This window comes from Manis javanica, chromosome 6, assembly GCF_040802235.1.
Source record: "Manis javanica isolate MJ-LG chromosome 6, MJ_LKY, whole genome shotgun sequence".
NCBI lineage: Eukaryota > Metazoa > Chordata > Mammalia > Pholidota > Manidae > Manis > Manis javanica.
In genome coordinates, this window is record NC_133161.1 from 127,769,897 (window position 1) to 127,791,926 (window position 22,030).

Here is a 22,030-nt window from a genome sequence, read left to right on the forward strand (position 1 = left end):
TAAAGAGTCCACTCCAAAACTTCTAGAACTGATATCGGAATACAGCAACGTTGCAGGATACAAAATTAACACACAGAAATCTGTGGCTTTCCTGTATACTAACAATGAACCAAAAGAAAGATAAATTGGGAAAACAGTTCCATTCACAATTGCATCAAAAAGAATGAAATACCTAGGAATAAACCTAACCAAATAAGTGAAAGACCTATACCCTGAAAACTACAAGTCACTCTTAAGAGAAATTAAAGGGGACACTAACAAATGGAAACTCATCCCATGCTCATGGCTAGGAAGAATTAATATAGTCAATATGGCTATCCTGCCTAAAGCAATATACAGAGTTGATGCAATCCCTATCAAATTACCAGCAACATTCTTCCAGGAACTGGAACACATAACTCAAAAGTTCTTATGGAAACACCAAAGACCCTGAATAGCCAAAGCAATCCTGAGAAAGAAGAATACAGTAGGGGGATCTCACTCCCCAACTTGAAGCTCTACTACAAAGCCGTAGTAAACAAGTCAATTTGGTACTGGCACAAGAACAGAGCCACAGACCCGTGGAACAGACTAGAGACTCCAGACATTAACCCAAACATATTTCATCAATTAATATTTGATAAAGGAGCCATGGACATACAATGGGGAAATGACAGTCTCTTCAACAGATGGTGCTGGCAAAACTGGACAGCAACATGTAGGAGAATGAAACTGGACCATTGTCTAACCCCATACACAAAATAAATTCAAAATGGATCAAACACCTGAATGTAAGTCAGATGAATGTATAAAGAAAAAGTGGTACATATACACAATGGAATATTACTCAGCCATAAGAAGAAAACAAATCCTACCATTTGCAACAACATGGATGGGGCTAGAGGGTATTATGCTCAGGGAAATAAGCCAAGTGGAGAAAGAGAAATACCAAATGATTTCATTCATCTGTGGAGTATAAGGACAAAGGAAAAACTGAAGGAACAAAACAGCAGCAGAATCACAGAACCCAAGAATGGACTAACATGTACCAAAGGGAAAGGGACTGGGGAGGATGGGTTGGTAGAGACGTATAAGGAGGGGGAACAAGAAAGGGGCTATTATGAATAGCATGCATAATGGGTTGGGTGGGAGAAAGGGCAGGGCTGTACAACACCTAGAAGACAAGTAGTGATTCTACAACATTTTGCTATGCTGATGGATAGTGACTGTAAAGGGGACTGTGGGGGTTCTGGTATAGGGGAGAGCCTAGTGAACATAATATTCTTCATGTAATTGTAGATAGAGGATAACAGAAAAAAAAAATGAAAGAAAAGGGGAATTACTCCCTGTTAGGATAAATCTAACTGTAAATCAACCATTAAAGCATGCTTTAAATATCCTTAATTTTGATCATTTAAAGGGTGTCAGATGATCAGCTATGGAAGTACATTTTTCTGATAATATTCCTTTGTCTTAAAAAAAAGGAAAAAAAAGCTGTTCCTGTGTGGTGATCTCCAATAAGCTCTTCACAATGATATAAAGGGCATATCAAAGGGTGGACAAAGGGTTTGGGGTTTGTTTGTGTTTATACAGAGGATCAAAGCCTAATTTGGCTACCCAGAAAACGAATTACGATACAATATGAAGAAGAACTTCCAACATCAACATTCTCTGGAAGAGTCATTCCAGTAGATGATCATCAAAAAACTTCAACAAAGATCCTGGCGCTGTTGTAGTAGTAGCTGCATTCATCCCACCAGTTACTGGACTTGCCATTGGAATGAAGAAGGAGATATTTAAGCTGGTCTGTGCATACAGTAAAACAACAAATTTCACTGGATCTATACTGTCGGAACTCTACCAAGAATTAAGAGAAGTGCAAGTTGCAGCATTCCAAAATCTTGCAACTACAGACTATCTACTGTTAAAAGAACACATGGGATGTGAACAGTTTCCAGGAATGTGTTGTTTTAATTTGTCTGATTTTTCTCAAACTATTCAAATTCTGTTAGACAATATCCATCATATCACTGATCAGTTTTCAGAAATTCCTAGGGTGCATAACTGGTTTTCTTGGTTTCACTGGCGATGTCTGGTAATTGTAGGTCTGCTTTGGTTATGTAGCTGTATTCCTATTATGTTAATGTGTGTATGCAATTTAATTAGTAGTTTAAAACCTATACATGCTTATGTTACTCTACAAGAAGATATGTCAAAGAAATAATCAATCTTCCCATGTTTTCTTCCATCTGCTACTTCTATAGCTTTTCTTCTTCCTTCCTAATTATAACCCTTAAGTAGAATTTGTGCCTCATATCGAAATTACCGAGTATCATAATTCTTCCAAGTGTTAAACATACCTCAACACAAATGCTGGGCATAAAAGCCACAGGGCAGAAATCTGCAAAGAAGTAAAAAGCTAACCTTTTCAAACAATATTGTTTCTCTCTCACCTCCCAACTTTACATTTACCTGTATGGCCCTGGAAGATGACTGCTTAGCCAGAGACGGGTAAGATTCCTCAAGCGAGGTACAACCTAAGACTGGCACAGGCACAGGGGGGCCATCAGGTGAGAAATTGGGGATCAACATAGGTGAGGCTTTGAACCTCACCCCCCTAGTTTTGAGAGAAATCTTCTGCATCCGTGGATGTTTTGTTGCCCTTGTCTAGCTTGGATTAATACTTATTCTATAGGCACGCACCTGATCATCTACATTTGCCCTTTTACAGCACTAAACTATGTTTTTTACCTTTATCTTGCATCTACCTACCACTTCAGCATTTTTTAAACATAATAATAATAATAATAATAATAATAATAATAATAATAATAATAATAATAATAATAAGGGAGAAATGAGGGATTCACATATAAATCAAGTATAAAAATCAAACGAATATTCATATTTGACCTGATTGCTTATAGTTCATAATGCGTGATCAAAAGTGAAAGTTTCTGTGATAACTGCCCTTGCACTGTTCACCAGGTAAGAACTTATTCGTTATGCTTCAGAAGATTGGAGACTGTTGAGAATTAGGCTTGGGGTTGATTAATGATTGTGCATTTATCTCCTATACAGAATTTTATTGTTGTTAACAACCATTTGATGAATAAATATGAGAGATGCCCTCTCAAAAAAATAAATAAAATAAAAATTTGGTAGAGTCTCAGTTTGGATGCAATGACCCCAGGGGTCATACTATTTGTCATTATATTATGATGACTGAATCAACTTCTTAATGTCTACAGTGTTTTCAGCTATTTAATAAGATCTTTTAAATAAGGCATAATGTAGCATACAGCTATTTGTTACTGACTTGGGAGACACAGAAAAGTGGTTTGAAACCTTACTTCTGGTATTTCTTAGCAGAACAAACTCAATATATTGCTGTACTTTTCTGAAATTCAGATTTTTCATCTAGAAAGTTTAAATAGGAGTATATAACTTTGTACCATTTTAATGAGACACAAATATGGTAAAAACAAAAAAAGCATTGAACACATATCAGACACTACTTGTTCCTTTCATCTTAGAAGAGTCACTTTTGAGACTTGGTCTTCACTTCCATTGCATGGATATAGCATCCCAGAAATTTTAAAACTTTTATTTCATTATCACAGTTATAGTTTGACTCCAAGTACTTTTGACCCACATAAAACCTAAGTTTTGTTCTAATTCTATTATCTTAACAATATTTTTTAACTTACATATAGGCTTTCTTTAATTTCTCTTAGATGTCTTACCTTCATTCATCTGAAAACCAAATTACCATGAACACCTATAGTGTGTGTGTACATGTACTGGTGTGATAGAGATGTAGATTAGACAAATTTGTGATGGATCCTGACATTTTCATTCTGTGGTAATTATATATTCCTCCTCATGAATGACATGCTGGGACACCAGGACAGACACTAAGATTCATACTGTCCCAGTAAACGAAAATAAGTTAAAACACAGTATATGTGTTATTCTACTGAATTTATTTTAAAAGATTCTTTATTAGGAGGACAACATTGGTAGTGACAAGGTTTTGCAATTAAAAAAGGAACAACAACATTAAAAATAAAATGTAATCTTACAACAATTACTAAGGAGGTGGCACATTTTAATACACTGAAATAGATGAATATTAAACGTTCATGATGTAACTCCCAGCATGCGCATCCAAGGTACAGCTGTAAATCTGCTCTGCTGGCCCTGGGCATCAAAGTTCTATTGGAAGTTCTAACATGTCAAAATTCTATCAGGAATTCTAACAATTCTCACAAAGTCTTAATTAGGAAAGCACAGATAGAGAAAGAAAGTGGCAATCATGGACTTAAATAGTGGATTCTCTCTAACACCACTAACTAAAGGCAAGTGTAGTGAATACTACCTGACTTTCCTTTGTTTCACTGACATACTCCAACTTCACATAAAGTAACACCATCTTTTTTTTCATCAAACCAGGTTGTTTCCAAGTACCTTTGTGTGCTTCAATCCCAAAAATGAAAGTTGTATTTCTGGTGTATTTTTAATTTTTATTTCATTTTGAAAACACAATTTTTTTTACTTTCTTGCTTCTTGGGGTTATAGAATTCTATTATCATAGTCCCTATTCACCAATCACACAGTAGCTGAATATTTCAAGGCCTGTGTAACACTATGTCTTAAAAATCCCATATATCATGTCTCAGTTATCTAATAGCCAAATAAAACAATAAGTAATATTTTATTAGAATATAATTACATTAAATATACACATATAAAATTTTTTTTGATTTACATATGGAACTTTTCAAAGCTAAACTAATGATGTAATAAAGCTAACTTCCTGATACACAAAATTAGTTCCTTTGCTTTGAAATGTTCAAGAGAAAGCAGGATACCTAATTTGAAATATGCTCTGGAGGACTTACCAATCATAGTGAACAAGCTACATGCTGTTTAAGGATCCTCACATGTTTGAACAGATGTGACTATACATATATATGTCTTTCTTTTTATCAAATTAGACTGCCTACTGTGTTGTGAGATTATTTCACAATTAGCAATGCCAGAATTGAATGCTCAGAAAAAGAAAGAGTCAAGATGAGGTTGTTTGGAAAGTTACTAGTTTGTGGACAGAACAAAGAAAGGTAAGGAAATCACACTTATTATATTTGAGTGCATGGAGGAGTCAGACTACACACTATGACACTGATATCTGTAGAGACCCAGTTAAACCGCGACACAAAAAGTATTCATCCAAGGCCCTCAATTCATCTTTTGCTTTCAGAAGTAATTTGGATATACCACAGCTTTCTCATGGCATTTTTCACTTCTGCATTCCTCAGTGTGTAGATCAGGGGGTTGAGGAGGGGTGTCCCAATAGTATCAAATATGGACACCATCTTGTCCATGGGGAAAGTGGTTGGGGGACGTGTATAGATGAATATACACGGACCAAAGAGTAGGGCGACTATAGTGATGTGGGAAGTGCAAGTGGAGAGAGCCTTTTTCCTCCCTTCTGTACTGTGGTTGTGCAGAGAATGTAAGATGACAATGTATGAGATCATCAGAATCACAAAACTGAATGAGCAAGGGGCCCCACTATTAGACACCAACAGTAGGTTGGTCACATATATGTCCATGCATGCAAGCTTCAACAAGGGCTGCATATCACAAAAATAATGATCAATCAAATTGGGTCCTCAGAAAGGCAACTTCAAGGCCAACATAATCTGAGCCATAGAATGTATAAAAGACCCAGTCCATGCAAGAACAATCAGAATGATGTAGACCTGCTGACTCATGATGGTTGTGTACGGCAAGGGCTTGCAGATGGCCACATAGCAGTCAACGGCCATGAGGATGAGGACAAAGATTTCCATGGAACCAAATAAATGTAGTGCAAAGATTTGTGTCATGCAGCCATTATAAGGTATGATTTTCTTTGCAGAGAGAGCATCCACAATGAGTCTAGGGGCTGTGGAAGTTGAAAAGCAGATATCAACTAGGGACAAATAAAAGAGGAAGAAGTACATGGGGCTCCCAAGTGTTCGGCTGGACTTGATGGTCATGATAATGAGTAAATTCCCCACTGCAGTTCCCACATAGAAAATAAAGATGATTACAGAGACCGTTTTCTGCGTCATAGGATCCTGTGTCAATCCTAAGAGTATGAATTCAGTTACGCTGTTATTTTGCTGCATTGTTTAGCCCACGTAGTGAAAGCACAGATTAGAAATAATCTGCAAAGGAGAAATTTTAAAAATTATAAAATCAATAAAACATTTGGAAGTCAAATACATGTGCTTGGTTTCTTATAAAAGCGTAATCACTTACAGGCTGTGTACTGTTTTTATCTGAATAAAATGCAATCCATAATACTTACTTGATCCTTTTACCTGATTCTTTATGAAAATATTGAAGTAGAAATGGACAAATAATGAAAAAAATAATGATGGTTCACATATAATAATCACTAACTGAGATTATTTGGCGTAAGTGAATAACTTCTTCAACTGAATGCTGTCTTCAGTTTTCGTCACGGACTTATCGATATTCAGAGCGGCATATGCTGTAGAAGCAGAGGAAAGTTTTGCATGATTTACTCAGTGTGCTTTTCACATTCCTTGAACCAAGTCCAGTTATAAAATACTCTTAAAATATGTAAATATAAAAGAATGATTATCTAAATTCAGAGTGTCTTTCTTAATAAACCTAAACACATTCACACACACACGTGATGGGGGTAGGTGTAGAGAAAGAGACAATAAAAATGAAATTTTTGCAACGAACACCCAAGCAGTTGGCCCAGTTCATCATGAAACTAAAATGTGTTGTTTTGAGTAAGCATGTTTCTTTCGTTTTTATCTCTCATACCTTTCTAGTTGTTTAGGCTTAAATTAAACTGAATTAATCTTTGCACTTTTTTACTCTACTATGTTGTCTAAAGTTAAATCCTTCCCCTAGTCATTGTTTTTCTGAGTCTTTCAACATGTATTATTTAGTCAATGAGACTAAAAGGAAGGAAAGAAAAGGAGAAAATTTGCTGTAAATCAAAATATTCTTTAAAATTTCTGGTTTACTGTTAAGGACCAGGAACTGAGTAATGAGCTCTGGAAGCTCTGAATCACCGCCGAAACTTCGAGTAGAATTTTTGTGATATGTATCTTGAACATTCTATAGTCTGATTTCAAGTAAGAAGTGATAGAAATAAAAAGGGAATTAATATTTATTAATGTCTAACTATGTGTCAACTGGTGGACATATTGTATATGTAACTTTCTATTCCCCAAATAGTAGAACAGTCCATGACAAATTGTTAAGTGCCAAATTGGTAAAATATATTTACAAATCACATTCCAGATAAAAGCATAATTTTGAAGTCTCAATGGATTTCACTCTTCAATCTTACATGCACACACAAAAAAATGAATAATCAGCAAAAAAACAATTATAAATTACCTGCTCCTTATTAAATATAATTGAACATATAGAAAGATGTTCAATTTCATTCCTAGTTAAATAGATTCAAATTAAATTTCCAATAATATGATCATTTTCACCTATGTTGAATAGAGTAATCTTTACAATAAAAGATTGTCGGCATATAGCGCTGACAGATTGTGGCAATAGTCAATTCCACACATTATTGGTAACAGTTTAAGTGGGTGCAATTTCTTAGGGAGTGATTTTCAACACATATAAGGTCATAACTGCATAGATGTTGATCCAGTGATTCCATTTTCTACAGATAAACTCGCTACAAGGACAGAGAAAATTATTACAATTCTTTCCATGATAGCAAAGATGGAAAAGAACTTAAAACCCATCTGAAGGGTGCTGAATGACTCAGGCATTGTACTGCCATTCATACCACCCACTGATAAAGTTACTGAGGAAAACATAGCAGACATATATGAAATGGTCCTGAAAATGTATTCTAAAATGAAAAATAAAAGAACAGAATGTCTGGTTAGGATGGTAAGCTTTAATTAAAAGCAGGATAATACACACACAATTATATAAATGAAATGTATTTAGAAAAGTACCAAAAAAGCATATATTTGCACTGTGTGAAGAAGCTGCATTCTTTGCATTAGAGATGTGAGCAATAATTAATTGTCGAAATGTGTGCGGATATCACGTTTCATAATACATGACTATCATGGTGATCAGTGCTGCACTGGAAAGCACAGCATTTAACATCTTATCCTAAGAGACGGTTTATTATTCGCACTGCCATCAAACTTCCTTGTGGTATAAGCAGGAAGAGCAGAAATATTTTTAAGGCAGTAATAAGACCCAAATGTTCAAAACAGTAAGTCAACTCTAGAGGTAGTTCTGGAACTCAGTGCTTTTCAATCACATCATACACCAACCACCACACTACCTTTAACCACACATTTGCTGGCTCTTGGATGTTTCCAAATGTGTTCTTGTTAGAGCTGTTCAACAGACAAATGAAAATTTATTGGTTAGTTATAGCAATTAAGAATATTATATAAAAAATAATCTAAACCTGCATGTGTATGTCTAGATATATAGATATATAGAGGGATATGTACATATGTACAATTCACATACATAAGTATATATTATGTGCATTATATGTATCTCTTTATATATAGATACATAGAGATGCACATATAAATATACACATATTTTAGAATTACACAAAATGTCTTGTTTTAGAAAGAAGCAAGATAAAGATGAGAATTTTTGCCAATAAATAATGAATTTCATCAACTAGGTGAAAGTAGGTGGTTAAGAAATATTTGTTGAACGAAGAAAAGAATTAAGAAAACATCCCATAGGTACAATGAGATTGTGTTCCACACTATTCCACATTCAGTTGCCATTGAGAAAAAGGGTATCCTGCATTCTGCTGTATCCACATCAAAATCATCATCTCCAGGGAGCATTTACAGGAACACCCAAACTTGTATTATTTCTGAATGCTCGACTCCAATAGTCCTTACCTAGTAGTTCCCATTTCCATCAGGAGCTGCTGTGCACACCTTTTATTTCCCTCATCTCACTGTAGAATGTAAGGCACTCCTAGAAATGTCCTAAACATTCCATCCTTCCACCGATACGTTGTGTGTATGAGATACTTACAGTGGCCTTGATCAGACTCATCTTCCAAGTAAGAAATACAACTAGCTTAATCTCCAATTCAAATCTTACCAGATTTGGTAAGAGTTTAGGCAGAGATGAGGGTATTCATTTCCCCTCATTTCTTCCCAAGATATTGTAGACACCTTCTGCTCAAATTACATAAAGAGGTGCTTCTAAAATTCCACCTGATAATCTGGAACCAGGGTATACCTTTGGTTCCACTAAGAGACCAGGTTCTCTCCTACACTCCAGATTCCAGGCTAAGCTGTTCCGATTCACCTTAGACTTCCTGAAATCCACTCTCCAACAGCATTTTGACTGGGAAATGCTTCACTTTTGCTTTCCCTGGAGGAATATTTAAATATGAATGATGCAAAATAACAGAGTCTGGGGAAGTCATTCCCTAGCATCTCTTCCCTTCCTAATTAAGAAACATGAACCTGATGTGATAAAGAATTTAATTTCCAATATGTGTTATGACATCATGGAAGAAAGATGGCCTATTCTTTCAATTACACAAATGTTCATATGGGCCATAAATGACATCTTTTGACTTAAAAAAAACTAATGATCACCTAGTGCCCAGGACTTGATTTCCCATGCTTTCTCCAATAAAACGAGATAGGGTTTCTTGAAGAAATGGCTGATTCTAGGTTTGGGACAGGGAATGTACCAGAGGAACTAGAGCATATTGTAATGCTAGACAGTAAGGAAGTGCTAACACGCACACACTCATGCACAAACACGTACTCACACCATGATGAGGACATGTCAAAGGGACACAAAAGCCTGTAAAAGAGGCCCTACTGCCCAAAGCTGAAAAAAAATTGAGCATCAAAATAAATAACACAAAATTTAAACATAACCCAAAGTATAAAATAAGTACTTATGAGTTAAAATGATATAAATATTTCAATAAATAACTAGGTAGAGAAGGATAGGCAAAATAATTCCAAATGATTATGTAGAAATTCTGCCCTCAAAGTCTCCAACTCTGTTAAGTGTGGGTTATACATAGTGAATTCCTTCCAAAAGGCACATGTGGAGTGGGGAGGGCGGGACTTCAGAAAGGGGACATGTGACAAATACTGCTTCAGCCAGGTGATCAAGTTTAACAGCAACAGTGATAAATCACATTGAGATTATATTCCCTCGATATGATGTGATGAAACTAGCCTTTTACCGCTGTAATCTTCCAATAATTACTTCCAATAATCCACAACCCGTAATCTTGAGTAAAATATCAGACAAACTCAACTGAGGGCCTTTGTACAAAATGTCTATTTTTCCTCAAAATGCGAAGTTCATCACTAATAAGGAAAGTTAGAAACTGTCACTGTCTACATTTTTTGGATGTAAACGGATTTATTTTGTCTTTGTGTGTGTGTGTTTTTTTTTTTTAACTGTTTACTCACTTTCATAGCAAATGAAAAAAAGAAAACAACAAAACCGAACAACTCAAAGAAACTTTCACCAAGTTGGGGCGTCTAATGCGCAGAGCGCTCAGCAGGAGCAGGCATGGGAGCGCAGGGTGCCCGCGGGAGGCCGGGGGCGGAAAGGGGGACTGCAGGGGCCTGCACGCAGGCCTCCACGCCCTTCTCTGGCCTGGTCCAAAGAGCCACCGGGCTTTGAAAAAGATTCCACAAACAAAACGAAACACAATTTCAATTGAAATAAAGAAACTTTCTTCACCCGCCCCCATGCTAGGTGGTTCAGGCCAAAACCTCCTCCTAAAAAAAGTGTTTTTTTCCACTAGAAATGCTGTGTATTACTTTTTTTTCCCCTTGCTCTTCTTTTGAAGGTTAAAAGAAGATATATTTCCCCAGGAGACATAAATAAGTCTAGTGCATAAAGAAATAGCAGCACTGGAGTCCGGGCCAGCCCCCTCCCCCATAGGGAACAGCGCGGCACCGGGACTGGACACCTGTTATCTACCATAACATGACAACTTCACTAATGTGGTATCCTGGACCAGGAGAAAAGAAAATTAGTCAAGACTAATTTGTTAGCAGTCTGGTTAAATATGGATTTTAGTTAAAAGTAATTTATTAAAAAATAATTTACTAACACTTACTGATTTATTTTGACAAATGCTAATACATTTTGACAACATGCTAATATATGATGATAAGGGAAACTGAGTGTGGAGTTTATGGAAACTGTATTAGTTTTACAACTTTCTGTAAATATAAACCTGTTATCTACCATAAACTTTATTAAAAATGAACGGCATGTTTCATTTAACACATTCTCAAATTGAATCTGTCTTGTAGCAGGTGAGAAACTCCTTCCTTTTCCGCACTGAGTGATGCTCCCTCTGCCGGCCACATTCTCTTTATCCACTTATGTGCTGATGGACACTAGGCTTGCTTCGCATTTTGGCAGTTGTGAATAATGTGCCAGAAACGTGAATGTACAAGTATGTCTTCTTTCCCTGTTCTCAGTTCTTTTGATATATACAGAAATCTTTCTTGCTGGATCTAATGGTCATTTTATTTCTAACTTTTTGGGGAATGGCATACTGTCTTCCAAACAGGCTGCCCCATTTTACATTTTCATGGACATAGCACAAGTGTGTATAGTTTTGTTGGGCATCTTTTCAAATTTTCATTTCCATTTATATATATTCTCTGCCTACTTTTTATTCATGTTGTCGCTGACTTGTAGGAATTCCTCGTATGTTCTGGATAATGGCTTCTTATCAGATAAACATTTACAAGTGTTTCTTGTACAACATGAATCATTTTTTTCCCTCTCTTAATTGTGGTCTTTGATTCATAGGTTTTAATTTCAATGTAGTCCAATTTATCTATTTTTTTCTTCTGTAGCCTGTGTCTTTGATGCCATATTCAAGAAATTATCTAATGTCTTGAAGGTTCCCATTTTCTCCTATTTTATAATTTTAGTTGTTATATTAAGGCATTCTATTCATTTTGAGTTATTTTGTATGTACTGTAAGTTAAGGTCAACCTTCATTCTTTTACATGGGAATATCAAATTTTGCCATCACCATTTATTGAAAAAAAACTGTCCTTTCCTGACTGGATATTCTTGGTACCCCTGTAGAAAGTCATTTGTCCAAAAATAATAGTATATTTCTTGGCTTTCTGAAATATTCCAGTCACCTAGATGCTTGTCTTTATGCCAGTATCACACTGTTTTTAAAATGGTAGCTTCACAGTAAGTTTTGAAATCAGGAACTATGGCCCCTCTACTTAGCTATTCTCAAGACTTTTTTGTCTATAGGGTCCCTTGGGATTCCACATGAAATTTTTAGATTCCTCTGTATCTTCAAAAACCACCATGGAGTTTAGGTAAGGAATGTATTGAATCTGTATTAGGTATTGAATCTCTATTTTAGTATTATTGATATCTAAACAATATGTCTTCTAATCCACAAAAACGTGATATATTTAAGAACATACATACGTTTGTACGTGTATATTTATACATGTATATGAAGAGATTTATTATAAGTGGTAGACTCTTGTGTTTATGTCAGTTGACAAGTGCAAAATCTGTACAGCCAATCTCTCATTTTGACTTGAAAGACCAGGAACTGCTGTAAACCATAGCATCCACTGTCCCGATTCAGGTCCATAGGCAGAAAGCTGCTGGAGAATCCAGAAGAGTTCACGTGCCTGTGTGCAAATGGTGAGACAGGAAGAGCTGGTGTTTCAGCCCTCAGGCTCCCAGGCAGGAGAATTCCCTCTTACTCAGAGGAGTCAGCCTTTTGTAATTTTCAGGCCTTCAGTTGATTAGATGAGGACACCTACATAAGTGAGGGCAATCTGCCTTGCAGTGCACCAGTTCAGATGCTGATACCATGTAGGCAAACCTCACAGTCACAACCCCAAACATATGCAAGCAAATATGTGTGCACACTGTGGCCCAGTGAAATGAACACATAAAATTAGCCATCATAAGTCCATTGCTTCAACTTAGCATGTAGATACATCTCCTTAAAGTGTACTTAATCTCCAAATAAAGCCATTACTGAGGTCATAATTTGAGCTAACATCATACAACTGCCCTGTGTACAACTGAAAATTCATGAACCCTGCCCAGAAGGGAAGGTGTTGTCTTTGGGTTGTTTGCTCTTCTTCTTAATATCCTGTAACTTAAATACTGTGTTAGTAAATTGAAAATACTAAAATACTGTGGTGGAAAGTCAAGATTCTTACATTAAATAATAAGGTAATAAGAGAGGAAAGAAAATAAAGATATTGGCTTTATGTATATATTCAGATATATAAATATACAATAGAAGGAGGACAAATAACAATTATGGACTTGGTTTTGTAAGTGGTCACATGGTTACAAATGTTTTTTCTGTTACTAGTTTGTGTTCAGTGAGCGCTCAGCAAACTCCAAAGCTGGTCATGGCTCTTCACCTAGTGGGATGGCACAGACCTTCACTGCTGAAGGGTCTGGGCCATTAGTGGCTCTGACTGTTTTGACTTGTTGTGGTTTTCCATTGACCTTAATCACCAGTAAGACTTGAGTATGTTTCCAGTACCAGTACAGATGCTGACACCATCTAAGCAAACCTCACAGTCACAACCCCAAACATATGCAAGCAAATATTTGTGTACACTGTGGCCCAGTGAAATGAACATGTAAAATTAGCCATCATAAGTCCATTGCTTCAACTTAGCATCTAGATACATCTCCTTAAAGTGTACTTCATTTTTCTGTCTATTTCTCTTCTAAGAGCACCATGATAAACTAGCAACACTGTTAGTCCACTGCTGTTGATTATTCTGATGGCTGCTTTCATTCCACTGCCCCTATGGTAGCCATGCCCCACCTTGCCTTGGAGGGTTGAGTGGCACCACTGGGCCACTGCTACTTGGGATCAAATGACTGGCATCTCTTTTAGATTTCCCAGTCTAGTGACCATACATCCCATCAGAGAGGTCTGGCCTACAGAAAACAGTGATCACAGAGGTTTTCAAGTATTCTGGGGCTCCCCCTACATATTCATTTCTTACCATAATGATGAATGGGATGCCTCTGGACCTCCCTGTGTGGTTAAGCAGATCTTAAATGGCAAACCCATTCTCACTTTCCACTCTCCCTAGGCCTTTGAACCTCTTCCTCTACATTATACCAAGGGAGGTCTGGCATTTCCAATTTGCTTATTGTCGGCCACCTTTTGGTTCATGTTTTAGCCACCAACCAGACAAGCTGTTAGACCTTTCTGGACTTCCCTGCTGCATAATTAAGTAAAGACAAATACCATATGACTTTACTTATTTGTGGAATATAAAGACAAAGCAAAACAGAATGAACAAAGCAGCAGTAGATTCAGAGCCACTGAGAAGACTACTGGTTACCAAGGGGGAAGTTAGGAGTAGGTTGGGGGAGGGACTGTGATGGGAATAAAGGGACACAAAAATTCTCAGTCATAATATATATTGGTCAGGGGATGGTAGAAGAAAGGATACAGTCCTGACTGGAGCCTGGAGTCTGGCTTCTGCCTGGAGCTAGGGAAGCTCTGGGCTACTCACTGTACTTGAGACCTGGTTCCACCTTGAGGCAAAGGGACCAGCCCGCTTTAACTCCCATTCCATTCATTCATTAGTCAGCGGTGAGTTCTGTGATAATAGGCATCCCCCCCAGGTGAGGCAGCTCCAGCTTTCTCTAGTGCATGTGGGCAGGGAAGGATGGGGCTCTGGCTCTCATCAGCCCAGCACAGCGGTTGGAGCGCAGGTGCACTGGCCTGTGACGGGGCCCGGGGCTGGGAGCAGCAGGGTCCACCAAACACTGCCTCTTCACGGGCACCACTGGAGTCCAGACCTCCATCCTTTCACACCCATAGCATTGCAATAACCTCCTAACTGCCCTCCATTTCCCAGTCTTGGCCCCTTCAGCCCTTTTCCACTCTAATAACCTGTAAATTATTGTTCTAAACTCAAACCACATGCACTACTCACTTGCTTAAAAGACTTTGCCATGTTTTCCCCAGGGTGCTTAGCATTGGCCTTAACACAACTATGAGACCTTTCTTGATCTTCCTATTCTGTCTCTCCAGCTTCATGTCTTGCTATTTGCCCTTTATAAGCTTATTGTGCAGAATGGTGCCCAGCACACAGCAGGTGTTCAACCAATAATTGTTGAATGAATAGATGAATAGCAACCACAGTTATGTTGAATTGATTTTATTTCTTGCATAGCTACTTTCTTCTTCTGGACTTTGTTATGCATTCTTTCTCCTAGGAATGTTCTCAATCCAACTGATGCCTATTGCTCTGCTGAGTCTTTTTCATGGTTTGGATCCCATCATTATGTCCTTTAGCCTGGGACCCCTACTGGTCCCCTATGTCTTTGTTGTGCGTCCCCCAATCATGCCTTCATACTACCTGTGCTTCCACTGTCTTACCATTCATAACATCCTATTGGAACTTCAAGATCCCTTTGGGATGCCTCTCAATGAATTGTAAGCTGTGTGATGGTGACACCTGCATTTTTCTTTTTTTACCACTGTGGCATCAGGAACTATTAAGATGCCTGATACTTTCTTTAAGCTCAAGTATATTTGTTGGCTACTAAATAAAGGATGGAAAGAATGAATGGGACATATTTAACCTGGAATTGCTTTGTTTATAGATGAAGCTACATATTTTTAAAAGCAGCTTTTCATAATGAAATGTTCCCCCAAAGAAAAGTGAAGTAGCAGAGAAAAATAACAAACAGCCTACATTCAAGAGACAATGAGAAAAAGCTGAGAGCAGGAAGAATATCTAGACATACTATGTGCTCATTTACTGAGAATCTCAGTTTCAATATCTTTATCATTTTTTTCCAAAGTTGAAACAGTTTGATTCCCATTAGAAAGCTAGTTAGAATCCTCTTTAGAGTCTACATCAAAGTAGGAAAAAAAATCCCTATACTCTAGTGTCACTTTTGTGCTATATTTTATTGAACTTATTCATCTTCCTTTATACTTACATTTATTCATCCACTATTTATCATGCACCAGAAATTGTTTTACTTACAAATACAATCGTTAGGTACCAGGCAAATTCTTTTATAGAGTATGAATGTATATTTAATAAATAGAAATTCCTTTTGACATTAAAATATTCTTTTAATTTAAAGTATAAAAATCAGTTCATCACACTATGTAAAGGGTCATTAGCATAAGATGATGAAATTAGCAAAACAATGTGATTTGGAAGCCTACAAGGAAATTTGAAAATACCGTATAATATTCATCACTTACGCCTTAGATGTCAAATGACCCATAGCTTTTATATTCCTAAAATAGTTACATATCACAATATTACAGATTATAACCAACATATTATCATCACCTGTGCTACTATATAAGAATGAGCTGAGTTATCAATGAAAAATTAGAATTTAGTTATAGGTTACAAACTAATATACAAATAATATATATATATATATTATATTTGGATACTTTCCTCTGTAAATGAGGATGAGAAGTGCTTATCACTGTGTTTTTATGATACCAATACCAATAAATTTTATTTATTTATTTATTTTTGTATTACAATGAAAGCTGACAAATCCATACACGTGAATGAAGTCATAAAACTAATTTTGTAGAATGTACCAAATATGTTAAGATTTGCTTTATATTAGGTTTTTATTCATTGCTTGCATTTATGTTCCTTTCAATGCAAAATCTATGATTTTCTTTATACCATAGGTATTTCTTGCTGATATTCTCCAAAATGTTCTTCTGGCTTTGTCTCAATTAAATCAATATGGGGCTTCAGGAACATTTATTTGTCAGCCAAAATAGATTTCCTACTACACAGTTTTTTAACGGCAACTTTCATCTGCATATTTCTCAAGGTATAGATTAATGGGTTTAACATACGGGCTATCATAGCGTAGAATACAGAAACTGCTTTATCAATTGATAAAGCAGCTGCAGGTCTCATGTACACAAATATGCAGGGAACAAAGAATAAGACCACAGCTGTGATGTGGGAGACACAGGTGGAGAGGGCTTTTCGCCTCGCCTCCAAGCTACGGTTCTGTAGAGAGCGCAGTATGACCACATAAGAGCCCATCAAGAGGAGGAAGTTTAACAGACAGACGAAGCCACTGTTGGCAGCAATGAAGAGCCCTAGAGTGTGGGTATCAGTGCAGGCAAGATTGAGCAAAGGAATCAGGTCACACATGAAGTGATCTATGATGTCAGGGCCACTGAAGGGTAATCGGAATATGAACAGGATCTGTAGGGATGCATGAAGAAAGCCTCCCGCCCACACCACTCCCACTAGCAGGCCACACGCTCGCCGATTCATGATGGTTGTGTAGTGCAAGGGCTTGCAGATGGCCACATAGCGGTCATAGGCCATCACAGTCAGCAGGATGACATCGGCACCTCCAAAGAAATGTTCCGCAAAGATCTGTGTCATGCATCCATTGAATAAGATGGTTTTCTTCTCATGAAGTGAATCTACTATCAGTTTAGGGGCACTTACAGAGGAGTAGCAGGCATCAATAAAGGAGAGATAGGCCAGGAAGAAGTACATGGGGGTTTCCAGTAATGGGCTGGCAGTGATGGTGACCAAGATGAGCACATTTCCTACCACAGAAATGATGTAGATGAGAAAAAACACAACAAAAATGATTCTCTGCATCTTTGGATTCTCGGTGAGCCCCAGTAGAACAAATTCTGTCACATTATTCTTATTCACCATGTATTTCATATTTGTTATTTATGTTACCTGAAAAAAAAAATCACTGCTTTTTAACACAACCTTGAGTTTATTAAGCTTCTCCATTTAACATATAATAACTACCTAGATTCTATTGAAAATTGAAATTGTATGAGGTTTTTTGAGACTATAAGTAGGTTCTGATTTCCTGAATACTACTTAAATGATCTCCTCAGTAAAGGTTCTGTTAAGAGTATGGACATGAGAACACAGAAGCAGTGGATCATTTGTGAACGCTTACTCATCAGAGATGTCTAAGAACCTAACTTGAAGTAGTAGGTTGCACATATCCTGACTGCTAAGTAAGGAAAGTGAGGTAGAATATGGATCTATAGGCTCTGAATGTAAAGCTGAGTATTTTTCATGTGTTTCTTGGAAATGGGGAACCATGGAAGGTAATTAAAAATACGAGTGGGAAGATGAAGAGGAATGAGAGGAAGGGAGAATCTTGGATATAACTCTCCTAAATATCTTTGTATGTCTTCGATGAACTGCGCTGAGTTTCAGAAAAAGGATGGAAATCAGGGACAGAAAACCTATTATCAGTTAGACTATAATCCACATGAAATCTAGCAATATATTGGTAATAAGGATTAAATGGAAAGATACAGGAGCTACTGTGAATAATTTATAATGCATGCAGTCTAATTCTGATGAAAAATCTAATCAATATACTGTTATTAATAGATTGTGATGTGCATGGCATGGTAGCCATGTAAGTTGGTATTATTTCATCCATTTGGCAAATGTGAAAACAATCTCAGAGACTATGTTAATAATAATAATAATGACAAAATTAAATCATACTGAACACTCACAGAGCTTTAATTAGTTTTCCCGACATTTGGTTATGGAATTCTCACTACAAACCTGAGAAATGATTACTGCTATCATTTTTATTCTTATTTTAAAGAGTAGGAAATAAAGACATAGAACAGTTAAGTGTTCTTCTCAAGATCAAGCAGGTAATGAAAGGCAGAGCCAAGATTCGATCAGATTATACTTGTTAACATATTTTTCCTCCAAATACTTAATCTATGCTCTCCACTGTTATGTTATAAGGAACAATGTCGAACTAGAAAACTCCTTTTGATATGACCATAATAAGTATTATTACCTTATTACCATTTCAGAAGCAAGTGTACATGAAGCAATTTCTTAAAGATGCACACACACACACACACACACACATATATTAGAATCCCCAAACATTAATAAACATGTGCTCTGCTTTCATTGAAGGTCACTTTTATCTTGGCCTCTCCCTCAGCCCCATTTCCCTCTTCCCCAGTTGTCCTCCATGGCCTGGACCCCAGACACCTCTGCAAGTTGTTGAAAATGACAACCGTAGTGGTTGTGTATTAGTTTACTGGAAACTGCATTTTCCACTTGTAGCTTGTTTTTCTGGGGGTGCATTTCATGGCACACTTAAAACGTCTTTCTTCACCTATAAAATGAGAATAAAATATCTACATGAGAGGCTGTATGATAATTAATAAAGGAAGATATATGTGAACATATTCTCCACACTGCTGTGGACACATATTCTCCACAATGCTGTGAACACTAAAGACTTTCATCTATTATTATGATAGTGTATGCACCTAGCAGATGGGAAGAAATGACATTTCGAGTGATGATACACAGATACATTTAACCATGTCATAAGTTCAGGAAGATTCATCTCCAATTTTACTTTTAAAGGAGCCACAGAGACGCATATTTTGCAAAGCACTTGATCCTAGAAAGGATGCTCTATGTTCATGCTCAGACTAAACAATTCATTATTGTGTCATTTGATATTCATATATGTGTCTTTTTTGTGTGTGCAATTTATTTCTATTTTGTTCTCAGTCTCATTATTAGTCTTGAATATTTTAAAGCGGATGCCTCACGTGGGCAAAAGGATGGTGTCTAGTATCACCAAGTCCTCCAAGTTAATCTCTGTGAGTGTCAAATTGTTTATCTCTCAAATTAGGTTAATCATATTTCCAAACTATCTTTTGAAGAATTAAGGTGAGGATGAAATGTGCTATTACTATAATTTAAAAGTGTTGAAACACAAATACTATGCATATAAAGAAATGTATATATTCATGTATATATATAAAGTAAAAATCGTTGAGGTTCATCTGTCCCATTAAAACACTTACCTTGAAGACTTAGATGAATTTAATGAATTTCAGCATTGGTCACAAACATCTTCACACTAACTTCTTAAAATAAGTCATTTTCAATATGAAAGATATGACATACTCAGAAATAAACTGCTCAAATTATTCAATATCAACAGTTGTTAGGCGTATTTTCCATCTAGCCTACAGCCTCAGAATATTTTCATGGAAAACCTGGCATTGAATTTAGAATGGATGTACTTGAAACACTGTGGATACGCGATCTCCTGTGGATGGCTGTTTTCCCACAGGCAAGAGGAAGAAAGTGCGGAGGAGACACAGTCAGGCGGGGCATTTCCCCTGTGATGAATCTTGCTCTGCAGATGTGGTCAACAAAAATCATTTCACCTTGCACTTAATGGGTATTTAAGGAGGTTTTCAGTAAGGACCTTGTCTTGTAGCTGCTACTTTCCCTCCCAGGAATTAATTATCTCCTCTGATGGAAAGTCTTTGTCTTAGAAACGGGTATTCTGGAGACACACGTTTGAAAAACTCCCATTTTTTGAATTTGAATGGGGAATTGTGTTCCCTGCACTTGGAACCTTAACTTCTGTAAGTCCCCTTTCTCTGTCTAAACCTGAGCTTCTAAGAAAGCTGAAAGTCATGTGAATAGCAAGGTGGCACACCTCTAGTGAGGGGTCCTGTGTTGGGTGCAGCTGAAATTTTGAAGATCTTGATGCCAAAAGCTGTTTTGCACATTCATCACAGGGTTATGAAAGAAAACCGAAACTAAATTATCTTTGGGACCCATGCTATGGTCAGTATGGAAAAGCAGACAACGTTAAAAATGGGGAAAGATGTCATAGCACAAGAGTTCTAATTTCAAACATGAGAATTGTTCTACATTCTTGTTCCTTGGTACTGTTAGTTATTTGCCTTTTAGTATTTCTCCTAGGTATTCGTCAGAAATTACTGTGGTTTCAGTTTGCTTTCCCTGATGACTAATGATGTTGATCACTTTTCATGTTATTATTGCCCAGTTGTGGATCTTTATAAAAATAAGTTTCAGAAGTTTCTCTTAATGTCCTTTGTCCACAGTTTAAAAATAGCAGTTCTGGGTTTCCTTTTACTAACTTGTAAGCATTCATTAAATACTCTATATACATATCTTCCATTACATATATGCCTTCTATAAGCTTAGTGTGCAGGATGGTGCCCAGCACACAGCAGGTGTTCAACCAATAATTGTCGAATGAATAGATGAATAACAACCGCACTTATATTGAACTGATTTGGTTTCTTGCATAGCTATTTTCTTCTTCCGGACTTCGTTATACATTTAACCTGGAATTTCTTTGTTTATAGATGAGGCTACATATTTTTAAAAGCAGCCTTTCATAATGCAATGTTCCCCCAAAGAAATCTTAGTAGCAGAGAAAAATGACAAACAGCCACCATTCAAGAGACAGGAAAAAGAATGCTGAGAGCAGGGAGAATATCTAGACATCTATTTGCTCATTTACTGAGAAGCTCAGTTTCAATATCTTTCTCACTTTTCTGAAGTTGAAAAAGTTTGGTTCCCATAAGAAAGCTAGTTAGAATCCTCCTTAGAGTCTACATCAAAGTAGGAAAAAAAATTACTATACTCTAGTATCACTTTTTTTGCTATATTTTACTGAACTTGTTCATTTTCTTTTATCCTTACATTTATTGATTCACTATATATCAAGCACCAGACATTGCTCTACTTGCAGACACAATCATTAAGCACCAGGCCAGTAGTTTCGTAGAGTATGAATGTATGTTTAATATATAGAAATTCTTTCTGACATTAAAATATTCTTTTAATTTAAAACATAAAAACCAAATCATCACACTATGTAAAGGGTCTTTAGCATAAGATTATGATATTAGCAAAGCAATGTGATTCTCAAGCCTACAAGGAAATTTGAAAATATGTTGTAATATTCATCACTTCCCCCTTAGATGTCAAACGACCTGTTGCTTTTATATTCTTGAAATAGTTACATATCTCAGTGTTAAATATTATAACTAACATATTATCATCACCCATGGTACTATATAAGAATGAGCAGAGTTATTAATGAAAAATTAAAATTTAGTTATAGGTAATGAACT

General features: G+C 36.6%; 1 protein-coding gene and 1 pseudogene across 1 annotated transcript; both read right to left on the reverse strand.

Moving 5' to 3' along the window:
- Positions 1–5,225: 5,225 nt before the first annotated feature.
- Positions 5,226–6,158, reverse strand: LOC140850172 (olfactory receptor 4C11-like; annotated as a pseudogene).
- Positions 6,159–16,829: 10,671 nt separating this feature from the next.
- Positions 16,830–17,771, reverse strand: LOC140850173 (olfactory receptor 4C46-like). Its single transcript, XM_073239944.1, has one exon. The coding sequence runs from the start codon at positions 17,766–17,768 to the stop codon at positions 16,830–16,832; it is 939 nt and encodes a 312-aa protein (XP_073096045.1). The 5' UTR covers positions 17,769–17,771.
- Positions 17,772–22,030: the final 4,259 nt, after the last annotated feature.

Bases quoted from the DNA above. Each gene is read 5' to 3' on its own strand.
- LOC140850173 (XM_073239944.1), bottom strand. From the start codon at position 17,768: ATGAAATACATGGTGAATAAGAATAATGTGACAGAATTTGTTCTACTG.